Genomic DNA, 25,192 nt, shown 5'->3' with positions numbered 1-25,192 from the left:
GAGAGAGAGAGAGAGAGAGAGAGAGAGAGAGAGAGAGAGAGAGAGTAGTAGCTGGCCGGCTGGCTGGTTTGGTTAGCTTGGATGGCTGACAATGAGTGGCCGACTGGTGGCGGACACCGACCGACTGACTAGCACGGCTGTCTCCTCGAGGTTTCACAGTTAACGCGATTAACGCGATGCAACGCGCGACCGGCATACAGAGACCAAACGCCCCAACTATGCCCGTGGCTGATCTTCGATCTCTCGATCCTTTAACCGGCTTTGTCGTTTCGTAGCGGCGACGCGCCGTAGCGCCTCGTAGATCGTGCGTTCAGATACTTACATATAGGATAGGTTTTATCGCGAAGCTTTTGGTCGACGGAAATGGCCGGTCCCTTCAACGTTCGTGTCCATTCGTGTCCATTCGTGTCGCTGAACGAGTCATCGTTTCTAATTTCCGTTTCGTTACCGTGAAACCGCACGATGATCTTCTTCTCTTTTGTTCAAGTTGTGTAGCTTTCTCGCGCATCTCGTCATGCATCGCCGCCGCGGTTACGAATCGAGCTGCTGGCGTAATATATCGGTTTTATCACCGACTGTGGTCGAGTCGGTTTATCTTTCATTTTTACCGTAGACGATACGACGATAAACCGTTTTGTTTTTGTCGTTCGAACGAAATTCAAATTGTATCGCGTCCTGTCGTACCGTACCGTGTCGTGTCGTGTCGTATCGGTATCGGTATCGGTATCGGTATCGGTATCGGAATCGAATCGCGCGAAAATTTGGATGAGAGAGAGTATAGACGTGTACACGACGATCGAGTTGATTGATATTGCGAGTGCTTACTTTGATTCTTTTTTCGATACACAGGATGGTGCTGGTGGTGAACGGGGTCCTGCAGGAGGACATTCCAACGGATAGCAGGACCTTGTACGCGGCCCATCCGGTCTATCGCGAAACCGCTGCGCAACTTCATTCGATGCCGGCGAAATTGGTTGGTCCGATGGGCCTTCTTTACGTTCAACAACGAGAAATGGCCGCGACTCTGCCACACGACAGTGAGTAAAACGATTTACCTCGAATTTCGCATCAGTTTCCACATTTTTCTGTTTTTTGGTTTTCACTCTTTGCTTCTCTCTTCTTTTTTTACAGAAAACGTGAGCATCATTGGCTCGGATGACATGACTACTTGCATAATCGTCGTGGTGAAACATTCCGGTGAGCATTAGACGGGGACTCTCCGATGTGTGCAGCAGTACACGTGTCCTCGCCGTTACTTGGACAGTTCTGATTACTCTGCACAAAACACACGCTCTCTTGCTTGAACTTTTTCCGTTCGATGCATGCGAGCCAATGAACCCAGAGAACCCAGTAACGCGCGAGTATATCGATCGATATTCGAGTGGTTTCAAATTTAAACGTGTTCTGTTCGCACGATAGTCCAACGGAAGAACGGTAGAATGTATCAGCCTAAGGATATACTCATTGGTTAAATATTATTCGCGGGCAGGTTCGGGCGCTGCTGCGTTGGCGCATCTGGACGGTGCCGGGACCGAGGAGGCCGCGGCAGCGATGGTCCAGAGGGTGACCGAACTCGCTCTTGGATTTCCAGAGGGTCGTTTGGAGTTGCAGTTGGTTGGCGGCTACTCCGATCCGAGGAATTATTCCGAGGAACTGTTCTGCAATATTCTTTGTAAGTTACGCGGAAACACCCCGAGGATATACATATAGGGGAAAAGCATTTCTGTTCCGGTAAAACTTAAAACGAGACAACGAACCATTTTTGTGCGTTTTTTTTTTTTCGACACAGCGGCATTTCACAAGCAACCGGTGGAGATCGATTTGACCCTGTGCTGCGTGGGAGAGCTGAACACCACCGTAAGAGGCGGGATTCATTGGCCGGTAATTTACGGTATCGGATTGAACGTGAAAACGGGAGAAATCTTTCCGGCGACCTTCCCCGATAAAGGTCCCGATCAGGCGTTGAGGGCTGCCAGACAGTTAACCGGAGGCCAACAGGTGCGTATACTCGCACGTGCCGTACCTAGAGTCGTTTGCAAGCGTGCGTGTTTCATCGAGCCTACGATTCTCGATTCTGTCTGCAGGTTCTGGATGTCTATGACTGTACCCTCGGGCTGCTCCGAATCGGTCCGTTCAACTACGATCCTCTGCGAGGTGTCGATCTCTGGTTGGCTCAGTCCGATCAATTTATCCTGCAGCATCTCTCGACTGCGCCGGAAGTGGAACCCCCGCACTTTGTCTCACAGGTAACGACGACGTGACCGCTTCTACATGCACACGGTGTCACACCGTGTACCGTCTGTGTTTCGCCTGTCCGACGAATCTCAAGACGAGCACACAACTTGTTGTTTCAGGTTAGAGCGACGCTCAAGTATATACAGGACAATCAATTTCCGGCCGTGACCGTCTTTCGAGACAATAGACCGCATTACTATCGTCGGGATGAAACCACCGGTGTTTGGCAACCCATAAGATACTAAACACACCGCCTTGGCCGTTTTACGTTCGCTCGTCGACTCGCGCAGGAGAAACGACGAAAGACGGTTCACGAAATTATCCTGCCCGAACGATAGAGAATCCAAAAATAGCAATCGCGAGTCAACCGAGAGGAATTAACATTCTCGTAATTGAATCGGTCGCACCAACGAGCGGCATTGCTGGCGCGTGTACTACGTCCCGCGTCCCGACGTCCCGCGTCGCGCACTTTTATCTTATCCAACGTTGTTGGCGAAACGACGTCTCTCGTATTTTATTTTTTGTATTTTTCTCTTTTTTTTTCCTCTCTGATTATTTATTATTCCTAAACCGTGAACACTGTATCGCAATAGTAGATACCGCGCCTCGCGACGGACTCGCTGCAGGAATTCCTCTCCGATCTTTCGCTCTCGTCTCGATCTGTACAGTTCTCTCGCGCCGTTTACTTGTTACGTTACGCTGGTAAAACGATAACGAGAACGACGATAAGATCGTACGCGCTTCGACGTTCGGGTCACGGTTCTCTGAAAATAACAGGGAAACAACAGACGTGTACAGAACGATCCATCGTTAGGGTTTAGAATAAATTTTTTCTATCGTCTTTACTACGCTTAAAAAATAAGGTACAGGACAGCCGGATTACGATGATACGTTGAATGAACGTGTAAGGGCGAGGTACACAGTTATACAGGTTGTTTTCGAATAACTAATCGCAAAATATTAAAATAAAATGTAAAATAAATGAAATATAAACAACGAATAACGAAACAAACAAACAAACAAACAAAAACAAATAAAATAAAGATGACGAGTTAAGCACCAATAGACTTGTTGTAGACACAAAAGGATTAGACATATAGTGTCGGTGGTGAATCAAGGATCTGGCAGCTTGTTCGAAAGAGGAACTATGTCGGGAGAGTACAAATTTCTGTAGGAGAAGTGTTGTAATAATGGAAGGAGGATATCTAAGAGAAGGGAGTTATAAATTTCGACGTGTGATATTTAGGAATAGAGAGAGATGACTGGTAATGAGTAAGGATGCGCATTAGCAGTGGTCATAACCATTAACATACAACGTCCGATGTAGGCGATTATGAAAAAGGGTTGTGATACCTTAAATTCTTGATAGGAACACTTGAATTCTAATTGTTTTCAGTATGGTAGGGCAATTAGTATGTTTATTTAGGAGATTGTACATTAAACTTACATCAGCCATTGTTCTTACTTGTTTTCTTTCTTCTTCTTTTTTCAGCAACCGTGTTCGCGTTATCTCTATAATTACATATTAGTCTTACGAATCGAAGTTTCTACATTCTAAGCTTTTTGCTAGGTGGACCATGTTAAAGATCCGTTTTAAGAAGAAGAGATTATATTATTTTATATTATATTATTATGCCGGAAGTAGTTATTAATTAATAGCAATGATATATTGTTAAACGTATAACAGTGATGACAATTGACCAGTCTACGACTAAATCGAATCATGTGCAATTCGGATACAAAGGAAAGGATTAAAAGGAAGACTGTTTTTCTTACATCACACTTCCAATGTCCCTAGATCTTCTTGTAGGAATGACGACGCATCTCTGATATCATTACTCGTTCGAAAAATCGTAACGTATCGGCAGACAACAGAAGCTAGTTACGACCGAATAGAATAGAAGTGACGTTGAAATTCCAGGTGGGGGATGGAGCCCGTGAACGTTTCAGGTGCTTTTTATTCCGCAGATATACCAGATCTGTCCGTTATGTACGAGTTACGATCCTGAAAGATCTCTCGATTGGTGGGGAATATTTGTCTATACTCTTAATAACACTCGGGTTCGTTCGTGTTAGCGGGAATAAGGTTGCAGGCCTCTTGTTTATTTTAATTGACACAGGACATCTTTGGGGTTCGACGTTTACAAGAATGGATACGGACACGGAAAGGACAGCGAGCGCGAAAAAGAAAGTTAAGGTCTCTTTTCCAGGCACGATCGACCGCGTATTATCAGAAAATAAATAATGTTGCGCACGCTCGTTGAGGATGGGTTGACGTTCGTAGTACTCGGCCGGCGCGGCGGTTGGTATGGTTGGGGGATGGTTGAGGGGAGGGGTGGTTCGAGTGGTTGGGGCGGTTGAAGCGTTCTAGCAACGTTCACTCGGCCAACGGGAATCGCGGAGAAGATTCAGTGGTGCCTGGACAGCGACCGGGGTGAAATCCGTTTGCATATTTTTCGCGCGTTCTCGTTACACGCTGCCGAAACGTTTGAAACTCACGGGCGGCATCGATCAACGAACGTTTCCTTATAGAATTCGGTGAGTCCATCAATTTATCAGCCATTCTTGTTCTGCCGATTCCATTCGATTCGATTCGATTCGATTCGATTCGATTCGATTCGATTCGATTCGATATATTCGATGACACGACGACGCTGCCGCCGCCGCCGCTCTGGCATTACCATCGAGGCACGTGTTTACGATTTACATGCAATCAACTCTAAGACGGTACGGGCCATTGTTTCGAATTTTTATATTTATTCGAGGCTCTTCCTTTCGTCCGGTTCGTAGAGAAAATGTCCTGCAAGGGAGTGTGTAACGCTGGTTTCATATGTATATCGCGAGACGCCGGTTTCGGGTTTCGTGGCAAACAGGTGAGAGGAAACTAAATGTATCGCAAACCGGAATGTAAACGGACTCGCGTACACATCGTGTTCTATACGCTACGGGTAGATTTTTGCCCATTTCACTCGCGAATATTGGCAAGGGAATCGCAGAAAAATACGCGAAACACGAAATGATATTGGTCGACTTTGATTACCGAGGTCACGAGGTTTGCGACTTCTATTCTTCTACGATCGAACGTTTACCCGAAGAGATTTTCTCAAGTCTCCGTTTCGTTACGAGAATCCTTGTCTTACCAAAATATTCCGTTTTCTCTTCGGACCACGTCTTCGTCTTTGATTCGTTCCTCGTTACGTTCCTTGTTTTCCATGTCGTGTTTCCCGTTGATAAGCCCTTCTTTTACTTCGTTCACGTTTCCTCCTGCTGGCTATGAAACTTTTTCCTGTAAATCACCGTACCGTCACGCGACGCATTTGCAGCTTTGTTCGATACTCGTGCGCCTTTCTCGGTTAACGAGCCATATAAAAACGAACGACTTTCTAGCCGCCGCCTATTTTTCTTTGCTAGTCCGTTTAAAGGGACAATTCAACAGGAACCGATATTTAATTAAGCTCTTTTCAGCCTGTTCGCCGAACTGAATTTCCGTGAAACTTGGCTTGTTCGAGATTTCTAACAGAGTTAGCCGCGGTACTTCTAATCTTCGTTGCTCCCTTTTCGCATAAAGTAAATCCCGTGAAGCGTAAAGCATAAAGTTTGCTACCTTTTGAGTAAGGAGTCAAACCTATAGACTATAGACTATTGACTTATGTATCGTTCGTTATAACCGAGCGGTATTTTCGATACGAGGAGAACACCGGAAGACGCTGGTATATCGAGGTCGTCTGGCCGGTAATCACGGTTTTACTCGCGGTAGGCCGACTACAACGGAACAGTTTTGCTGTGCACTTGATCCGAAATCTTTTCTTCTTTTCTCGTATACTTTATAGGTATTGCACTATTCGTATTGCGTATCTATACATAACATGTATAAACTTAACCATTATAATAACGCTAATCTATACATCATTTCAAACAGCATTTGGTATGTTATAAAGTACCTACGTCTTAACGAGGCTTTATCGTGAATTTCCCTTATTCGAAACTTACATCTTCTGTTCAGCTTACTTATCACAGTGATGATTTGGAAAATTTCAAATATATTTCGTCCATCTACATATATTACGCAAGAAACTAACCGTACGGAAAGACCTGCTTTCCAGAATTTTCACTCGAAACCGGAATCCGTTTTTCTATCTGTTCATTCCTGTTCCGCGGATCATCCGAATAGACGGAATCGATTTAAAAGAAAAACCTTCGTTTTATCGTTCAACCAGATTGCACGGACGTTCAAAAATGTTCTCGAGGTGTATCGCTACGAAAATGTTTGGTAAGGGAGCGAACGAACGGGACAAAGAGAACACGGAGATCGGTAGAAAAGAGGGTGAGCGTCGAGGAGGCGTCGACTCTCGGTCATTCGACGTAGAAATAGACCGGGCAACGGCGCGTGTCTCGTCTTTGATCGTTTCACGCTAGATCGGTCATCCGATACGGCCTCGCGTTCACGAATACCTGATCAGGCTCGATCGCTTGCACCCTAACCCAACCCGACCCTATACACCCGTATTCTTCCATGGCGGCTATACATGTATGTACGCTCGTCGAACCTTTACGCGACCTTTTCCCCTCGTTCCTGGGCTGGCTGCTTGCTGTACTCTTCGGCCCCGTTCGGTGTTGGCCGATTCGCTCGTTGACATCGAAAGCTTCGATCAAGGCGGGGCCCACCGTCGGTACTTGCGTAGGTATTACACAGACACAGAATATACATAGATACACGTGGATGATGAGTTCGCGCGTAAACGACGCGTAACGAACTTCGGCGAGACGACGATCGAACGGAGTCGGGATAAGCAGAAGCTGGAGCGAAGTAACGATCTTCTTTCCCGACGCCGAGGAGACGGTTCTCGTAAAAGCCGCCCTTACGCCGTGGGGTGTCTCGTCGTTACGTGAATTTTCATGCGCGACGGGGATCATCGTGATCGGAGCCAATCGGTTGGGGATGTCCGATCGCGACTGACATTGTCGTGATGATCGTTGGCACAATGTACATGCATATACGTTTGTTTGTCGTGAAATCGTGATCTCGACGATGCGACAACATTAGATGTTCATAACATCTCTGTTACGGGGTAGCTCAGAGCCAGCAAGAAGCCTGGCTGATTCACTTGTTTCTTTGTTCCGTGTAAATTTATTCAACGGACGAGATGACGCCCGATATCTATGTATATCGAGGGTTCACCCTGTACTTCGACGAGAAGAACTAAAAACGAATCACGTGTACGCGCGGTGATCGTGGAAGAGGAGGTAGGTTGACTTCGACGATTATCGACGTAATACAAACGGATTCATCGAAATACAGCCGAAATTCGCCGACAAAACAGGAACTCGGTGTTCTTTGTTTTCCGCACGAGTGTCGCTGTGTATTCCGATCGGAGTGGTGCGGACCTTTTTATTTTTTCTTTATCGAGAAGAGCAACGAAGCGAGGATTAACGACGAGCGGATAACCGTCCAAGCGAACGAGCAACCTGGAAAGCTCGTCGCAATGTAAATCCGTTTGAACGTTATCGAAGTAGACGAGCGTGCGAATAAGCTCCATTGGCCCTCTATGCCCGTCCGTGCATGTGTTTGTACCGAGCTGTTGTTGCTCTCTCCTCCTATTTCCTGTTTTCTGTGTTTCCATACGTATGCAAAGATTTTTTCCGTTTTGTCTAATTATCGACGAATAGAAGAAATACGGTGCGAGTCACGGATATAGCGACGATCTTGGTCGTGGAATTGCAACGAACCGATACGGAATCGAATCGAAACGGGACGGATGACAAACTCTGTATAGGTCTCTCGGTAGCTGCAGTTGTCGAAAAGAAGACGAATAGTTTCGTCTTATCGGTTCGATTCCGCAAGACTTGGTCGTAGCGCGCGTCACGATTCACGATTCGTAGAGACGCGACGACGCATCTGACCTGTAAAGTTGTTCGATTCGCGTGAACAATTCGTAAACGGGGGGGGGGGGATCGTCGAGCCGGAATCTTCAGAAGTCCCGCGAAGCAAAGGCAAGTAAATCTAGTCGTTTCCGGATATCCTCGGATTCCCGTCGGTTTTCACGAACCCCCTTTTCCGATATAAGCACGAAACGACGAACGGCTTTCGATATCCGCCGCATCGATCAGTTTCGGAAAAACGACCAACGTTCCCGTTTCTCGAGCAAACGCGAGGAATAACGCGCCTATCCACGATCACCGAGACTCCCTCGTTAAATCTTTCGCCTACTTCCGATTTATGACCTCTCGTTTAACGCGTTACAGGCAGTGACAATGGGGCTTGCATTTTTCAACCGGTAAATAAAAAGCGCGTTGATATCTCCTTATAAATCTTCTTTACGGTCATACATTAATAATAATAATAATAATAATAATAATAATAATAATAATAATAACAACAACAACAACTACGACGACAATAATAGTACCTAGTGATAATAATCGGAATAAACGAGGGACACGTGGACACGGTGTGTTCCAACACGAATAATTGTCAATTAAAAAATATCCCGGCAGCAGGCGATGCTAGGAGACGTATTGTGTTCGGGAGGCAGTGATTTTCGACGGAAAAACCTTTAATTAAACTACGATTATACGGCATGATTCGTATCGAATCGAATCGGGGTTAGATTGCCGCCGCGCGTGCAATTTCTGTAGGTGATAGTCGTCGGTCGGCACAGTATGTATACTCGTACGTACATATGTATACCTAGAACGAGAAACGCCGACCGCCTACCCTCCCAGTATGCACGATTCGTGTCATCGACGGCCAAAGCGCTAATTAGAAGCGCTAATTGGTCCGTAGTTGCATTGCCGGATAACAACCTCCCATCCCACCCCTCCGAAACCCGTTAACTCAACGACCGTTAGTAGCTTTTTCGCTTTGTGCAGGTTTTTTCTCCGACGCAAAACCAACGAAACTCGTTGGCACAGATTCTTGCGAATCAACCCTTTGCATAAAATAAGCTTTCACGCGATGGAAGCTTTCGTGGAATACGTATGTTTCACGTGTAATCGATGCAAGAGCGATACGCGGTCGACGTATATCGGATTCGAGAAGAGGAACACTGTTTTCTCTCGCCTCGTACCTCGTACCTCGTACCGTGTAGTCGCGGCAAATGGCCGATAAACGAAGCCCGCAACAACGATTCTACGTTCGATACGTGCACAACCGCGTCGCTATATCCAACCGCGAACCGCAAACCACGGAGACCAGGAACCACAAAAACATTTGTCGACGATAGCCAGACGAATCGGCGAACGAGAAACGCGCCCTTAACGTGATTTTATCGTAATTGCTCGCAAACAAGCTGAAAGTTTCGAGCTCCCGTATCAGAGAAGCGTTCGTGGATGAATTATCCACGAATTCGTGTTGCTGCCAACACGTTGTTGCGGTGGGCAAGACTCGCGGTTCCTAGATTTGAATCATTGTTTCAAGCGTGGCCCTGCTTTGAAATCTCCGGTGGTGGTTACTATAGGGGTGTGAAACGCGTGTCGATCGATTTATGTAGAGCGTTCGCAACGCTTTTAACGGGTGGTCTCTTTTGTTTCCTGTTCGACCTCGTGCTGTGTGCCCAACATAATTCCAGGAACGATTAACGGCGATTGCTATTTCGCCAAGCCATCGGCCTGAATGACGCGGAACATTGAAAACTCGCACCCGCGCGCTCACTATAGAAAAGGAGAGAGAGAGAGAGAGAGAGAGAGAGAGAGAGAGAGAGAGAACTACTAGAATAATCTCGATCGTTCGTCCGCGATACTCGGTGCGCCCAATTAATTGTTATTTCGAGCGTGTAAAACGTTCGATGGGGGCTGGTAATTTTCGCGTCTCTGATCGATGGACAATTTCCGTGGGTGGCAGGAGCTCGGACCACCGTTGGAAGATTCGTTAGCGATCGAAGTTGCGTCAGGAGAGGGCTACCGAGGAGCCCAGGGAAAATCGAGTTAACGTCGAATCGAGTCCAATCAGTTGAGAAGGGAGCGACGGGCGAGAAGAACCAGAGAAACGAGAAACGACAAGCAATAGGGGGGAAAGAAGAATCTTGGGAGTAAAAAGGAAAGGAAAGATCGAGAAGAGGATATTAGGTTTGTAGAGGAGATTGGTTATCTTAATGGGGAAGGGGGTGGTCGGATGATCGGAGTTAGATTCTTGGTTTCAGACGCCCTCGGCCCACGATGGCGTCCTGAATCGTGTTTGGTTCGCGATCGCGGTCAAAGTACGGGTAAAAGGAGAGGTGGCACGAGGAGAAGCAACGAACGACACCCACCAGCAAAGCATGGCCGACCTTGAAAGAATCAGATTAGTGGTGCTGGGCGGTGCCGGTGTCGGGAAAAGCTCGATCATACGCCGTTTACTGGGGCAAGGATTCACCGAGAGGTACAGACCCACCGTCGAGGACCTTTACTCGAGGGAATGCGCGCTCGGCACGCTCACGTTCAAGGTGGACCTGTTAGACACCGCCGGTAAGCGTGGATTACATACGGGGGTCACGCAAGATCGACGCGAGTTTTCTTTCCACCCTTTCCACGATTTCAGGAGATTTGCAGTTTCCGGCTATGAGAAGACTCAGCATAGCAACGGCGCACGCGTTCCTCTTGGTCTACGCGACGACCTCGAAGCCGAGTTTCGAGTGTGTCAAACAATGCTTCGAAGAAGTCAGAGAACAGCGGGCCGATTTTCAGGTAGGCAGATCTAAAGGTTCCCATATAGACGATACGATTTGTCGTACGCCAAGTTGCGCAGAGAGTCGAACAGACTTTTAGCCTGCCGTATTCTCTACAAATCGTATGGACTGCGCCATAAACGTAGTGCCGACATATGTACACGTATACACGCATATGTAGAGATTGTAGGACAGGGTTGTACGACAAATCGTATCGTCTATGGGGCGCGTTTTAGGACCAGATCGTAAAGTCGACCGTATACCCGTTACTGATCCGTTTCTCGACATCTTTCCGCAAGGAAGTGCCGATAGTCGTCGCCGGAAACAAGCTGGATCTCGCGTCCACGCGAAGGGAGGTGCCCATCGAGGACGTGAGCGAGTGGCTGTTCTGTAAGCTGCCCAAGCTTCGTGCGAAAGCGATGGAATGCTCGGCCAAAGACGATTACAATATCAAGGATGTGTTCCGGTGTTTTATCACTCTATTTAAGATCGTGCCGAAGAGCCACACCGGCGAGACGGACGAATCCGGCCTGAGACGAAGGTGTTCCGCGTACGGATCGCGCAGGTGCATATTCCACTCGCGTGTTTTCTTCACCGTTACACGAACTCTTTCCTATATTTCTTCTTTTTTTTTTTTTTCAACCCATGCCGCTCGACCTATCCGCGCGGTCGGAACAAACGACGAACGAAAAAAGGCTCGATGAATCGTCGTAACGGGCATCGATTTCCCCATCGAGTAATATCCTACATAGTATAAGTATAAAAGAATCGCATTATCGGCAGATCTGGCAGCCCGCACGGCAGAACGGGTGGCACCGGCGGCCCCGGAGGGAATTCACAGCAAACGGTCGCCCCGCAATCCTCGACGGTGCTCGCTGGAACGGAAGAGGTGCCAATAAAGAGCAAACCACGCAGTCGTAGCCTGATCAGACGCGCCTCCCGGAAAACGAAACAGCAGATCAGGGATACTCACACGGACGACTGCAACATTTCTTAACTCGTTTATCCTCCTAGAGCTACATATACCCTCTTACAACACGCAGACTTGCTCTCTCTCTCTCTCTCCCGCTCCCTCTGATTCAAAACACAAGAGTGATCAACAAGATGTGATACAATCGAATACACTCGCATCAAAGAATTCGTAAAATCAATCCCAAAATTTCAACTCATTTCGAACAAACATTTACATTGGAGTAAGAGCGAGAGGTGGAGGGAACGCCGCGTGACTGATGTATGCACCGGAACCTCCGGCCAGTTCCGATGTTTCTTTATTCAACTGTTACTTCGATAACCGTTCAACCGGACCGACAAACCATTCTTCGATTCTGATCAAGATCGAGGCGTGCTAGGCGTGCACTGTCATCTACGCGTTAGAAGTAGCTGCTCCTATTTAGTTGCCAGTGCGTGCCTAGGCGTGAACCGTAAACCGGACCGAAAGTGTCCCGACAAACGTCCTTTCCGTCCTTTTCCATGTTTTTACGGGTCTCGCTCGATTTCGCGTTGCTTCTTGTGATTAGATTCGTGGAAAAATACGATCGCCACGGAACGGGTACGGTCCGAAGGAAGAGGGCACAAACAAATAAACACAGCTGAGAAAAATCGAAAATCGAGTGAGCCGTGCATAAATACCCGTAAACACGATTCGTTCCATCGAACGAGTTCGAGATTTGCCTTTCGCTTTGATCCGCGTTCAAATTGATCACGTATTATTACAAGTTTATAATTTCCTATGAACCAACCGCGCAAACCAGGTGAACGGAAATACATCGACGGTAAAAAGAGAACGCGATACAACCGATTTATCGATTGCACGGACCCTACAAAACTATTGCTGCAAACGTGAAATATTTTTCCTTTTTACCAAACACATATTAATCCTTGTCGTTTTACCTTCGAACGTATGTATACACGTATGATGTATGTATGTATGTATGTATGTACGCATTCGCGAATGTACGTATGGATGTCTGCTGTGTTTCCCCGTTTGTCGCATGCGTGCGGCCGCGTGATCCTCGTACAAAGACACCTGACCAATTTTAATAAATACATATTTTACGACTGTCTGTTCGTCTAAACTGTAAGCGCAAAGCAATTCACTGTACACTTTGAGAATACAGTTTGTTCTGCTTCGTCGCGCGTACGTGAATGATCTCGAACGCGCTATTAAAGAACGGTAGCGAAAACAAAAAGCAGAAAAAAAGAACATATTTTTATTACTAAATGTTGAACTCATTTTTCTTCCTGTCTTGGTCTAGCGTGTGCTTCTGTAGTTGAATCCTACGGGCTATTGTTTCGTTGTAGCGCCGTCTTTCGAATTAGTATTTCTCCGTGATTACGTAAACATTTCGAGAAACGAATGTCGTATCGATAGCAGTGGAAAAAAATTGTATTCGAAAATGCAATGCGTTTAAATAAACGATAAGAAATATGCTTTGCGTATGTGTATCACGAGAGAAACCGCGAAAAAAGAGCGAATAAATATCGCAACGCGACCAAATTAGTTTTTGCTTCTTCTATATTATATACGGAAATTATCTTGTAATCTGTGATTTCTGCTGCTGTTGCTATTACTGTCGATGTTATTGTTGCTGTTGTTGGTTTTTATTGTTCTTGTTCTTGTTGTTGTGGCTTTAATCGCCGTCACCGTTGTCATTGTCAATGACATTACGATAACACGAAGAAATTGGCGTAACCAGACGGAACACGAGAAAGAAAGACAGAATCATCTCAAGAAGAAACGGTAGTGACGTTAGAATTGGCATCCGAATTACATTCGTTATCCGTTCCCTGAAATAAATACTTGAAATGTTGAACGTAAGCCTGACAGTGTTCTCCCTTCGCAAATGCTGTCGTATTGTGCTGCCTCAAATTCCGCTGTTCGAAAAACTTGAAAACCGAATAAAACAATGTCGAATCCCCGGCTGTTTTTGCCGCTTCTAGAAATTTTCTGGCGGAAACTTGATCTACCATTCCCACGGATCGAATGTATCTGAAATAGAAACACACACGATAAAACACGATACGGAAAAGAAAGTAAGAGTGCAAGAAAGATATTATTCTGGTCTGTACAAGACAGAATGATGCCCTTTATAGCGCGCAACAGCAGCTTACCGCAACGCAGGCAAAATGTGGCCCTTCGAGAGAAGGACTTCGATTATTTCTTCGTGAGCATTTCCCAATCTCTTGAGCATATCCAAGGCCAGCTGATGGGCAGCCGGATAAAGATTTTCCAAAGAAAGTAACAGACAGGCCAAAGGTTTCGAGTCAGCAACCACGTGATATTGCAGCAATTGATGAAGCTGGTAGTAAGCTTTTCGCTGCACCAGCGTCGTGATCACCAGTTCGTGTAGATAATGTTGCACGGGTATTTTGTGGTCCGCCAATGATCTGAAACGAACCAAACACAACAGATATATTGTACATATGTACAATCCGATACACGAACGCCAGAACCGAGACGATGAATATATGTACCTGATGTATTCCAGAAGAACCCACACCATCATTTTCGGTTCGATTGTGTTCTCAGGAAATTTCGATAATATGTGACTGTACATGTCGCTCTGATCGAGCAGAAGCTTGTACTTATAATTTTCCGGCGGTACGATAATGCTCTTCGCGTTATTTTGCAAAGGAGTTCCCATCTATACAAGAAGCATTGAAATACACGAGAAAGAATTCGGAAAATATAACCACAAAGAGGTATAGAAGTGGACATTTCACCTTACGGGACTTGGCGGCCCGACCTAATCTGTAGTACCGAAGCCTTAAAAAGCCTGTGATTTTAGCGACCTCTACGTTATGAGAACATTGAATCTACGTTATTAAAAAGGTGGGTAATAACACTGAAATGGTAATAAGGCGTCGACGCCCCAGAAAAGTGAGCCACAAAAATGGATTTGGTATTAGGTCTACTCTTATACCTCGTCGGTGATATAACGACACAAATGGACATGCGAATACAATACCTGACTCTGTATTTCACTCTCCAGATAATTCCTATACACAGAATTCAGCTTGTCGAATATAATCGGCATATCCATTAAACTAACAGGTAACTTCATCATGAAACTTTGCAGTACCTGTATCAACATCTGCTTCGCGTTCGTTCGTTGCGTTAAAAATTCGACCAATATCACTTTGTCCGTAATAAGTTTCACCAATGCTTCCAACTTCAGTTCCACGTACCTGATCACCAATCGGGGTCGAACAATGAGCATTCCGCGATTCGTTTTCCTTTCATTCGATTAAAATATGCTAACTGTGCTAGTTTCAATGCTTTAAAGGACCTACCTACCATAGGCAACCCAACTTCGCATCTATCACGATATTTGGTTGAAAAACAACCCAATTCGATGAATCTGTCAAGTATTAAGGAACAGCAATTGCGAACGTGTATAAGGACATTCGAGACCGACGTACATATTATGTGACACGACTATCTCAAGCAGCCGGCATAACTCATACGCTGGGTTGTCGGCCTCGATTGTGTAAAGTAAAACATACTCGTTCTCTTTGTCAAGGATACATAATTGGCAAGGCTGATACACCTGCTCCGACAAAGTAGCCCCCGGAACTTTCAAAGTGCATGGTTTTATCGGTTCCGCTGGTGCCACGCTGCTGTGATGCATTACTGTTCCGTCGCTTACTCCCGGTAGCATGATATCAAAAATCATCGAGGTCTGAAAAACGTATGCTTCGATTCCATTCCGAGATTCAAAATTCTAGTCATGCTTGTTGTTGGCATTACTCACTTTCGAAGCTTGATGATGAACAATTATTAGATTGTCTACAACGTTAATGGCAAATCTACCGCTCATATCGAGTTGCAAAATATGACTTCGCTTGATGGTTGTCATTCTAGAGAAATAAAGTAAGTAGATAGAGAAACGTGAACCTGAACAAATTGAACAACACCACGAGACACGAAAATATTACCCACTTATGGACGGCGTATACATAGACGGACGCGGTTCCTGTCGTACGATTCGCACACAGTTGATGCCGTAACAGAATAATACAAGGCGTTCCATATAGAACCGCCAATGCCACGTCCCTCTCAGAGACCGCCAGTTTTCCCGGTTTCGTCGTACCAGTTTCCACTGAAGCAATTCATTCGTTTTACTCCGCCCTCCTGTATGCAATCACTAATTATTTTGTTACAGCTTACTTTCAAATTTCGTCAATTTATGAAGATTTCCGGGCGTTACGTGTAACGCCTGCATCTGAGTCCCTAGTTTTCCAGACGACAATAGCACCAAGTGGCTTCGCGGACAGTAGACGAACCAATTTATGTCTAAGCTTAAGCATTTCAGTGCTCGAACATTTCGTTTCTCCGAGTTAACCTGAAATACGAATCAACAACACGTATTATACGTATGTACATATACATATGTAGATACGCGGCGCATCGTCACGCACGACAAAGCCAAATGTCGAAATAATCTCTGAAACGATCCATCAGTGCTCGTACTTGAAACAACTCGACTCCGTAATCGGTAACAAGTAGTATTTCGTTTCCGTGAGTCCAAACGAATCCCAATATGGTGGCGTTCTTCCCTTTGCAAGGCTGTGAATATTCAATGTTGTCTAAGCCAACAGTGGGAGAATAATTAACAAATTCCACCGATGCATTAGTACGTTGTATCGCAAGTATGTTCATGTCGGGAGAAAACTTGATGGAGAATACGGGTCCCTTGTCTTCCATTCGAAAATTTAGATTTTCATTTGGTCCTTTGACCAATACACTTGCGACGCCTCCCGACCGAACAGCAAATACCTAAATACCAACAATTCTATCATCGTTTCTTTGTCGATAATCACTCAGTATAGTCTAAATACTCACTTGTTGTTTCGAGTCATCGAAAAATACGTTAGTGAGACTACTGACTGATTCGAATCTGATCGGATCGGAGGACAACTCCAAGTAGTAATCATCATCCGCATCTTGCTCCGCAATTGCCATGTCACAGTAACTCGAACTGCTCCCTTTAGTACTTCAAAAAATCAACGGATTTATAAACGAGACCGACCTCCTCTTCCCTGGTTAATAAGACACATATTTACGCTAACTAAACACCTACGCATAACTTCTATTTAGTAATTACCAGCAAGTATTACGCCTAACCTAAACGCAACAAATCCTTGCCTTGTTACATATATAAGTAGGTATGTATCAACGACTATTGGTTAGAAAATAATCAATTCTCAATAATCACTCACTGTTCTAAAACAACTATTCAGCTCTTCGATGCCTACTTTTCGCTAAGTAGAAGATACACCATCGACAGTCAAAATCGTCAAAATATGTTTATACGGTTTATACGCAAACATTAACACAGACGAGATATAAAACAAACCTGATACCGAATGAAATTTTCTGTCAAATATTTTAGGGGCTCCGAAACCCCCTTATCATTTTAGTGTCAATACCCGACGTTACCGATAAAGCATGAATTCAGAATACAATCACAGACGAAATATAAGAATAGACCTAACATGCAATGTCTTTTCTGTTCCATTTCAAAATTCCATTCCTTGTTAGCGAAACCGGGGCAATAATGTACATATGTGTATAAAATGATCATTTTTTAATGTAATATTTTATCCGCAAAAAATAGAAGATTACGAGAGAAATTAAAAATTTATTATTAAAAAAGGAACAAAACCTGTATTGAGTCTAGCAGTCAGTTGGGATCGAAAACCCTGGTCATACAGTACAGTTTTACATATATGTATGTATGTATGTATGTATGTATGTATGCTATGCCCTGGTGATATTTTCCAGCACTGCTGTTGCAGCATTGCGTTTGTTCCTTTTTAATTGGCACGTTATATCCGGCTTATCGAGATTTTGGCCAGCCGACAATTGTTGCATCAATCTGACAATCTGTGACGAGTCAAGGTATATTTAATAATATTTAAGTAATGTATTCATCGTCTTATATAGCTAATTGTTTTGCAATAACAACGAATGTCGAACTGAGTGTACTTCAATATAATATAACCATCGAATCGATCGATCAATACCCCACATGGCGGATTTGTGTGACTAAAGTTCCTCTGTTAAATTCACTAATTGTTCGTACAAAGTTGTATAAATTGTTGGTTTATTGGTTTGAAGCTGACTTCTTCTGAAATCTCTATTTTGTTGATACAGTGTACGTGCAATTTACAGTTACAACCTACAAAATTGAATCAATATATGTATGTACTTACTTATGTACATATGTATCTTTCTATGTATGTACATATTTATACATGTAGTCCACAACCATCTGTTTGTCATTTATAGTACTAATTTTTATTTGAATAATACATCTTACTATTCTAGTTTAAAAAGTGTTTATAAGTCAGATGAAATTAAAGGAATTACAAGAATTTTCATGGTTGAAAGTCATTTCAGGAATACATTTTACGTAACGGGAAGAATATTTTTGAAATTATCTGTTAAGATTAAGCATAGTAGTGTTTCTTTCAAGCAAAATGTTCGTATAGTTGATTGCCAGTTTGTAAATTACACGGATACAACATATGTTCCAGAATGTCAACTTTTCTTGGGCTTGTTAAGGAAATACCTGGGATCTCTGTGGATCGTTTTGATGGAGAAAATTTAATGTCTTCCGCATTCTTTCTAACGCACTGTCATGTCGATCATATGCATGGTTTGTCAGATATGTTTTTCATGGATTTAGATGTATATAACAAACATCTTTATTGCAGTTCTATTACAAAGGCATTGTTACAGAATAAATTTAAGTGTAAAAACTCTTCTATTAAAGAAATAGATATTAATATACCTGTTGTTGTAGAATATAAACTACAGAATGAAGAAAAAATCCTTATTACTGTAACTTGTATTTCGGCAGGACATTGTCCAGGATCTGTGATGTTTCTGTTTGAAAGAAATAACGTGTCTGTATTATATACTGGTGATTTTCGCATTAATCCAATGGACTATCCAAACTTAAAAGGACTACATTACTATGAAAACTCTAAGTTACTACCTAAAACATTTACCAAAATCTATTTGGATACAACATTTTTGAGTAATGACTTTTCTTCTTTTCCTACCAGAAAAGAAAGTATAGTTAAAATGAGTAGTGTTGTTCGTGCTTGGTTAAGCGAAGACCCAATGAATGTTGTCATTCTGGAGTGTTCTGCTACATATGGTTCTGAATTTCTCTTTGTAGAACTTTCTAAACTTTTAAATATGAGAATTCATGTAAAAAATTATGTATATGACAGTTACTGTCGAATTGATCAGTTGCTTGATCATGTCACAAATAATCCATATAGTACACCAATTCATGCGTGTAAGAAAAAAATATCCCAGTCAGGTTTATTCTGTAGACACGATGTAAGCGACATAAACATTTTAACAATTATTCCATCTGCAATGAAATGGAGGGGAAGAGATACAAGTGTAGTAGGAGAATGGGATGATGTTAAGAAAAGAACATTTAATGTATGCTATTCCACACATTCCTCTTTTAATGAACTCTCAGCATTTCTTCAATATTTTAATGCATTGGAAATATATCCGTGTGTAGTTAAGCCTGAGAATGAAATAGAAATTTATTCTTTATTAAATGAAATAACAAACAAACCACATCAACGAGAGTCAGTTAAGAAGGAATATAAATTGGAATTACCTAATCATAAAGTATTAAATGACCATTCATTTAAGTCTAAATACTTTAGCAGCGATGAGGATAGTTTATGACATTAATTAATATTTTATTAATAATAAAATAAAATACTTTATTATTAATAACGTAAAACAATTAATATTTAGTAAATAAATTGTTGATTGTTGTTATATGTAGCTATTTTAATAGATCGTATTGTTACCTTATTCGTTATTATATAGCAATTTTATGTTTTATACGTCTTAACAAAAAGATTGTATTTATAATAAATACAAATTACTTGAATGTTTCTTAGATTTTTATTTTTCATGCTTAAAAGGCTACATTTCATGTTGCAGAAATTTCCTTGCATTCTTCTTAAATAAGTCAGTTAAAAGATGGAAAAATCAGCATTAGCACAAGAGAAGGTATGGTTCGACAAACCATCGTACGACAAAGCAGAACGACTATATTTTGAGAAAATGGCTAAGGTAAGTACTGTTCTTTAACTTATACATCAATGATATTAAAGTTATAAAGATAATTGTTAACAGGGGTCGGAAGATGTTTGTAAACATACAATGCATTTACTACAAAGAATGTTCGATTGTTATTAACTTTCATTATAAGAGTTGAACGAGAATACCTTCAAAGTAGTTATATGAAAAATATGTTTACAAACAAAAAACTTTAAACTTGAACCCCCAACATCTACAGCTAATGTATGCCTTTTTGTTTTGCCTTGTATCGTATCTCTTTCCTTTTTTTACTAACGAAAAATTAACACTTTTAACACATACTTCAGGGAATATCTGGTGATAGGGAACACTTTACCTGCTTCTCACTTCACATGGTGTTTGGAATTTTATTTCTCTTATAAAAATTGAATTCCCTTTAGAGTTATAACTTCAAAAGAGTTACACAATGTAATTATTTTTTAATACAAACTTCTGATGATAAACATGGCACATTGTTATAATAAGAAGAATATAACAAATTTTCTCTGAATTTTTTGTTTAGTCGTTTATAGTTATGATTGCATACAACATATAGTTTTAAACGATGACATATTCAGTGCATTCAGGAAATTGCATGAAAGTTGTACTAAAACTATTTGGTTTCTGTGCAGTTGATTTTGTAACATTAAAAAAAAAATGCATTCAGCATGTAACAGAAACATGCCTCATTTAGTTTGTATTCTTTACATTAATTGTAAGGTATCAGTTCCTACTTGCATAGCTTGAAACATGTTTCAAGGTTGTGACCCATAAAATAATGGAAAGCTGCTCCTTCAAATCTGAAATTTCTGTAACTAATGACTGTGAAGATATTTTGAATTGTAACTCTTCATCGAAAACGAAGTTTGAAAAATCTAAAGATAATAAATTATTAATTTCTGAAAATATTCCAAATGACAATCTAAAAAATCTTAAAACAAATGTTTCAAAGTCAAATAAAGATGAGAATGAATACAATATACAAAAAAGAGAAAACGTAGAAGAAAGGCAAAAGTCTGATAATATTGAGAATGACATAAAAAAGAAGGAGAACATTTCTTCGAATGATATGTCTAAGAAGTATAATACAAAAGAAGTAAAAGAGAAAAAGAATAAAGCGGATACAAGACATAGAAATAAGGGAAAAGGAAAAAATGATATTAAGGAAGTGAAAGAAAATGTTACACCTCCAATACGGAATGAACAGCAATTACCTAATCAGGTATACGTTGTACTATATATGTTACTTAATGTTTTGTGTGCATCCACGCAATATTTATAAAATTTTATTTAGTTCGATACAATATGCATTTCCTTCCCTAAATCTTTAGTGAAATTTGCTCACTATATTTAGAATATTTATTGAACATTATTCTTTTGTATTACACACTGTTAACGTACAGTGATCACCATGCAATTGAGTACCTCCACATTTCTATTCTTAGCACAATTATTGTGTGTGCCTGGTCGAAAATATTATGTACATAATTATTCTTTTGTAATTTAGCACTTTGCATGTTCTTCTTTCATCAAAAGAAAGCTTTGCATGTATGTTCATTGGTTGCATATGTTGAGAAAAAATATAATTCGTTTGGGACACAGGTATAATAATAACAGATTTACATATAGAGATAATAATTCAGTTGTTGCAATTTCTTTTTCTCTTTTGTAGTAAGTACAAGCAAGTACGTGTTAATATGCCGTAAGAATGCCAGTTGTGCCTGTATTTTTTCAGTTTTAATATTGTATAATGTCTGTCTCCACTTGGCTTCTGTAAATTTTTTATAACTCGAAAAATAGATATTACTAAAGAAGTGTACATTCATATTGGTCAAATTTAGTCCATAGTCACTCGAATTTGCTAAAACATATCTCATAGATTGAATTTAATCAAGATTATTTACAAATCCTGGTGGAGGTAAGATACTAGATTGTTTATAACAGTCAGTGTGGTCTGAGTTGATCTTTAATATTGGTGGATACAGGGAAATCAACAAACTACTAGTCCAATCTTATCTGCTGGTGGAAGTTTAGCCAATGAGGTCGCCAAGGCTCGTCAACATATTAAACAATCTTTACAGTGTGTGAGTACTGCACCCTTTGCACACTCTTATGTAACAAATTTTCAAACCTGCTTACTAATATAATATCCAATATTAATGTGAATCTGTGGGCATAATGTTTAACTGTTTTAAAATCATTGGTTTTTATAATTTACATTCTATAGTATTTATATACTACTATTATGGTGTTACAATTATTTTACAGATGGACGATATTGCAGCTGTTGCTGGTCTCATTACTCCGAACGACAGCAAGAAAGATAATGCAGATCAAGGTGAATACTTTACAATTTAAATAAAGCTGTAATGTTCATTGTGCTGAAAAATTTTTACCATAGTTATAGAAGAATTAAGGAGTATCATTAACAAACTGGAGAAACGTGTTAGAGCCCTTGAAGACAAGATTAATCAAATCCCAAATGAAAAGTCTGATCCAACTCGAAAACAAAAACAAGAAAAAGCCGATGACGAGGATGTTGATCTGTTTGGTTCAGATTCCGAGGCAAGTGGGCAGAAATAGTGCAAAAGAACACTAAGCAGTTAAATTTCTCTTTACAGAGTATTTGAAATCATTTCTGCACGATACATTTAATAGATTTCACACACTTTTTCGAATAGGATGCAAAAATATTTAACTCCGTACGTTATTTACGAGACATAGTACACCAGATATTCCCAGAATACCAATGTATTTGAATATATTTTTTTATTTATTGTATGAATTCAACACACGGACACTATTGTACAATTAGTGAACCTTAAGCTTTTTATTTGTAGCCCATACTGTAAACTGTTTAAATACTTAAATTGCTAGGGAGAAGATGCAGAAGCTGCAAAAATTAGAGAAGAAAGATTGGCTGCATACGCTGCAAAGAAATCCAAAAGTGAGCGGCAAATATGTTAATCTCGTATCTTGTGTACCATTAAATTATATCTACATAGTAATAATTTACAGAACCAGCATTGATTGCCAAGTCAAACATAATATTAGACGTGAAACCGTGGGACGATGAAACGGACATGAAGGATATGGAAACCGAAGTACGAAAGATTGAGACTGATGGTCTTTTATGGGGAGCTGGTAGGTTACGAACATAACTACTCTTATATATGATGTACCGTCTAATTTGAGATAAGGATTAAAGTAATTGTTTCTTTTTCCAGCGAAACTTGTTCCTCTGGCCTTTGGAATTCACAAACTACAGATTTCCTGTGTGGTAGAAGACGAAAAAGTTTCGGTGGACTGGCTCACAGAAAAAATTCAAGAAATTGAAGACTTTGTACAAAGTGTCGACATTGCAGCTTTTAACAAAGTATAAAAGCATTATAAAAACTCTTTTGGTAGAAGATATCTGACGGTTCTAATTGCAATCAAGCATTGGTCTGTTGTGCCATCTCTTCATTCCACTAGCAATATCTACCTTGATGAGTACATTATGTACATCTTATATGTTAAATACGATTGTCCAGAAATTATCAGAAATCTAGCCGTTGTATTCCAATTTTAATACTCGATGGGTCAATTTACGAAACAATATCTAAGAACTCTAATCAATAAAGATTTTAAACTGCGCGCATCATTGCATCAGTGTATTCAATACAAACTACTGTAATCTGTAAATGTTTATAATATAATTAAACGTATGAAATTGAAATGTGAAAACGTAATGAATTCGTGTAAAAAATGAATAATTAGAAAGAATAATGATATTGCAAGTAAATAATGCAAATTACTAGTATCATGTTTAAATGTATGTTTCGGAAGTATTGTTGTCACAAATAAAAATTATGAATATAATTTTCTGTAATCATATTTTTTACGTTCAAAACTAACACATTCAACATCCGAATTTTATGCCGAGATGAAGCAGTTCGTATTATTTCTTTAGACACCCTCTGTATAACAAGATGGGTTTATTATCGCTAAAGACCCTCTAACACCCTCTAAGGTCTCTCCAGGTCTCAAACTAGCGCGTCGTAGTGCTGCTATCTAGCGGCATAAATACAATTTGGTACAATTCACCATTTACGGCTATGGACGCACATGTACACACACACACACACACTTGACAATTCGACGTCAAGGCAGTCAGGGGAAGAGGTAGTGTTTGTATGAATAAATAAAAAATTAATTCTGGAATTTTATTTCCTACGTTAGGAAATACAAGAAACTTACATTTCAAACATGACTATGGCTATGCTGCAACGAAGAGCTAACGTGAGTGTACAAATTCATGCGTGAAATTTCGTTGTCATCAATAACTATCAACCTAACCTGTTTTATTTGTTATTGTTTCAAACGTTTTTTTAACAGGTAAGATTACCTCCTGAAGTAAACAGAGTATTATATATAAGGAATTTGCCATACAAAATTACGGCTGAAGAAATGTATGATATTTTTGGAAAATATGGAGCCATTCGGCAAATCAGGGTGTAAGTACTTTTGATTTCAAAATGTAGGTTGAGAACTAAGATAGAATAAAAAGTTTCATTTCCATAGAGGTAATACGGCTGAAACAAGAGGAACTGCTTTTGTTGTATACGAAGACATATTTGACGCAAAAAATGCATGTGATCATTTAAGTGGTTTTAACGTTTGCAATCGGTACTTAGTAGTTTTATATTATCAAAGCAATAAGGCATTTAAACGAGTTGATGTGGATAAGAAGATGGAAGAAATAGACAAATTAAAGACTAAGTATAATCTAAACGAAGAAAAAAAGTAATTGCACAATAGTTTTTAACTAAGCTAAGTTCAAGTATTAGTTTAAGAAACTTTTTGTTATATGATTATCGTAATAAGTCGTTTTGTAATTAAATATTTATGCTCTATGACTAACTTTAGAACAAACGAAATCTTTAAATGTACCTTATGTGACTGTATGTATAAATATAAATATTGACTTTGTACATGCGAATCAATAAATGCATATAATTTTTTAATTCGTCTAATCGAAGTGTGCAAGGATTAATATTTATACTCTATATCTGGAACAATACGAGTATACTGTATAATGTATGTATAACATCGTGTTTCCTGGTGAACACAGTCAGCTTCAATAAGTATACATTTGAAAGTTTGGAAATTTTGTACTGTTTCATGGCTCACAGGAGAATACATAAAA

At 40.9% G+C, this 25,192-nt stretch overlaps 6 protein-coding genes across 7 annotated transcripts in view; 5 read left to right on the top strand and 1 right to left on the bottom strand.

Moving 5' to 3' along the window:
• The window catches only part of LOC107191607 (protein N-terminal asparagine amidohydrolase), a 16,403-nt gene extending 12,620 nt beyond the window's left edge, over positions 1-3,783 (top strand). Inside the window, exons 3-8 of the mRNA XM_015580677.1 lie at positions 850-1,037; positions 1,132-1,197; positions 1,490-1,672; positions 1,790-1,998; positions 2,085-2,246; positions 2,355-3,783. Coding sequence (XP_015436163.1) covers positions 851-1,037; positions 1,132-1,197; positions 1,490-1,672; positions 1,790-1,998; positions 2,085-2,246; positions 2,355-2,480 — 933 coding nt within the window. The 5' untranslated portion in view covers position 850 and the 3' untranslated portion in view covers positions 2,481-3,783. The remainder of the gene's footprint in view (positions 1-849; positions 1,038-1,131; positions 1,198-1,489; positions 1,673-1,789; positions 1,999-2,084; positions 2,247-2,354) is intronic.
• Positions 3,784-4,627: 844 nt separating this feature from the next.
• LOC107191653 (GTP-binding protein Di-Ras2) lies at positions 4,628-13,035 on the top strand. The gene is made up of 5 exons (XM_015580745.1): positions 4,628-4,773; positions 10,076-10,677; positions 10,751-10,896; positions 11,177-11,442; positions 11,661-13,035. The coding sequence occupies exons 2-5, from the start codon at positions 10,491-10,493 to the stop codon at positions 11,872-11,874; spliced, it is 813 nt and encodes a 270-aa protein (XP_015436231.1). The 5' UTR covers positions 4,628-4,773; positions 10,076-10,490; the 3' UTR covers positions 11,875-13,035.
• An 84-nt stretch (positions 13,036-13,119) lies between these two features.
• Positions 13,120-16,911, bottom strand: LOC107191669 (uncharacterized protein C18orf8). Its single transcript, XM_015580765.1, has 11 exons — positions 16,723-16,911; positions 16,351-16,656; positions 16,048-16,222; positions 15,820-15,979; positions 15,632-15,737; positions 15,406-15,559; positions 15,175-15,238; positions 14,846-15,065; positions 14,352-14,521; positions 13,989-14,264; positions 13,120-13,866 (listed from the first exon to the last, which is right to left on the bottom strand). Exons 1-11 carry the CDS (start codon positions 16,840-16,842, stop codon positions 13,605-13,607), a joined length of 2,013 nt encoding a protein of 670 aa, XP_015436251.1. The 5' UTR covers positions 16,843-16,911; the 3' UTR covers positions 13,120-13,604.
• A 766-nt stretch (positions 16,912-17,677) lies between these two features.
• LOC107191611 (probable elongation factor 1-delta) lies at positions 17,678-23,703 on the top strand. 2 transcript variants are annotated; one of them, XM_015580685.1, is made up of 9 exons: positions 17,678-17,781; positions 19,867-19,998; positions 20,765-21,226; positions 21,990-22,088; positions 22,273-22,342; positions 22,406-22,569; positions 22,882-22,951; positions 23,023-23,148; positions 23,232-23,703. In XM_015580685.1, exons 2-9 carry the CDS (start codon positions 19,906-19,908, stop codon positions 23,384-23,386), a joined length of 1,239 nt encoding a protein of 412 aa, XP_015436171.1. In that variant the 5' UTR covers positions 17,678-17,781; positions 19,867-19,905; the 3' UTR covers positions 23,387-23,703. The 2 variants fall into 2 exon arrangements, with proteins under 2 accessions (XP_015436171.1, XP_015436170.1); XM_015580684.1 differs by lacking the exon at positions 20,765-21,226.
• LOC107191582 (protein artemis) lies at positions 17,826-19,602 on the top strand. Its single transcript, XM_015580643.1, has 2 exons — positions 17,826-18,083; positions 18,420-19,602. The coding sequence occupies exon 2, from the start codon at positions 18,421-18,423 to the stop codon at positions 19,600-19,602; it is 1,182 nt and encodes a 393-aa protein (XP_015436129.1). The 5' UTR covers positions 17,826-18,083; position 18,420.
• Positions 23,704-24,148: 445 nt separating the features above from the next.
• Positions 24,149-24,793, top strand: LOC107191752 (splicing factor 3B subunit 6-like protein). Its single transcript, XM_015580852.1, has 3 exons — positions 24,149-24,285; positions 24,382-24,500; positions 24,568-24,793. The coding sequence occupies exons 1-3, from the start codon at positions 24,253-24,255 to the stop codon at positions 24,791-24,793; spliced, it is 378 nt and encodes a 125-aa protein (XP_015436338.1). The 5' UTR covers positions 24,149-24,252.
• Positions 24,794-25,192: the final 399 nt, after the last annotated feature.

This window comes from Dufourea novaeangliae, unplaced genomic scaffold, assembly GCF_001272555.1.
Source record: "Dufourea novaeangliae isolate 0120121106 unplaced genomic scaffold, ASM127255v1 scaffold228, whole genome shotgun sequence".
NCBI lineage: Eukaryota > Metazoa > Arthropoda > Insecta > Hymenoptera > Halictidae > Dufourea > Dufourea novaeangliae.
The sequence above is the reverse complement of the archived record's forward strand: the minus strand, read 5'-3'. Positions and strand labels throughout refer to the sequence as shown.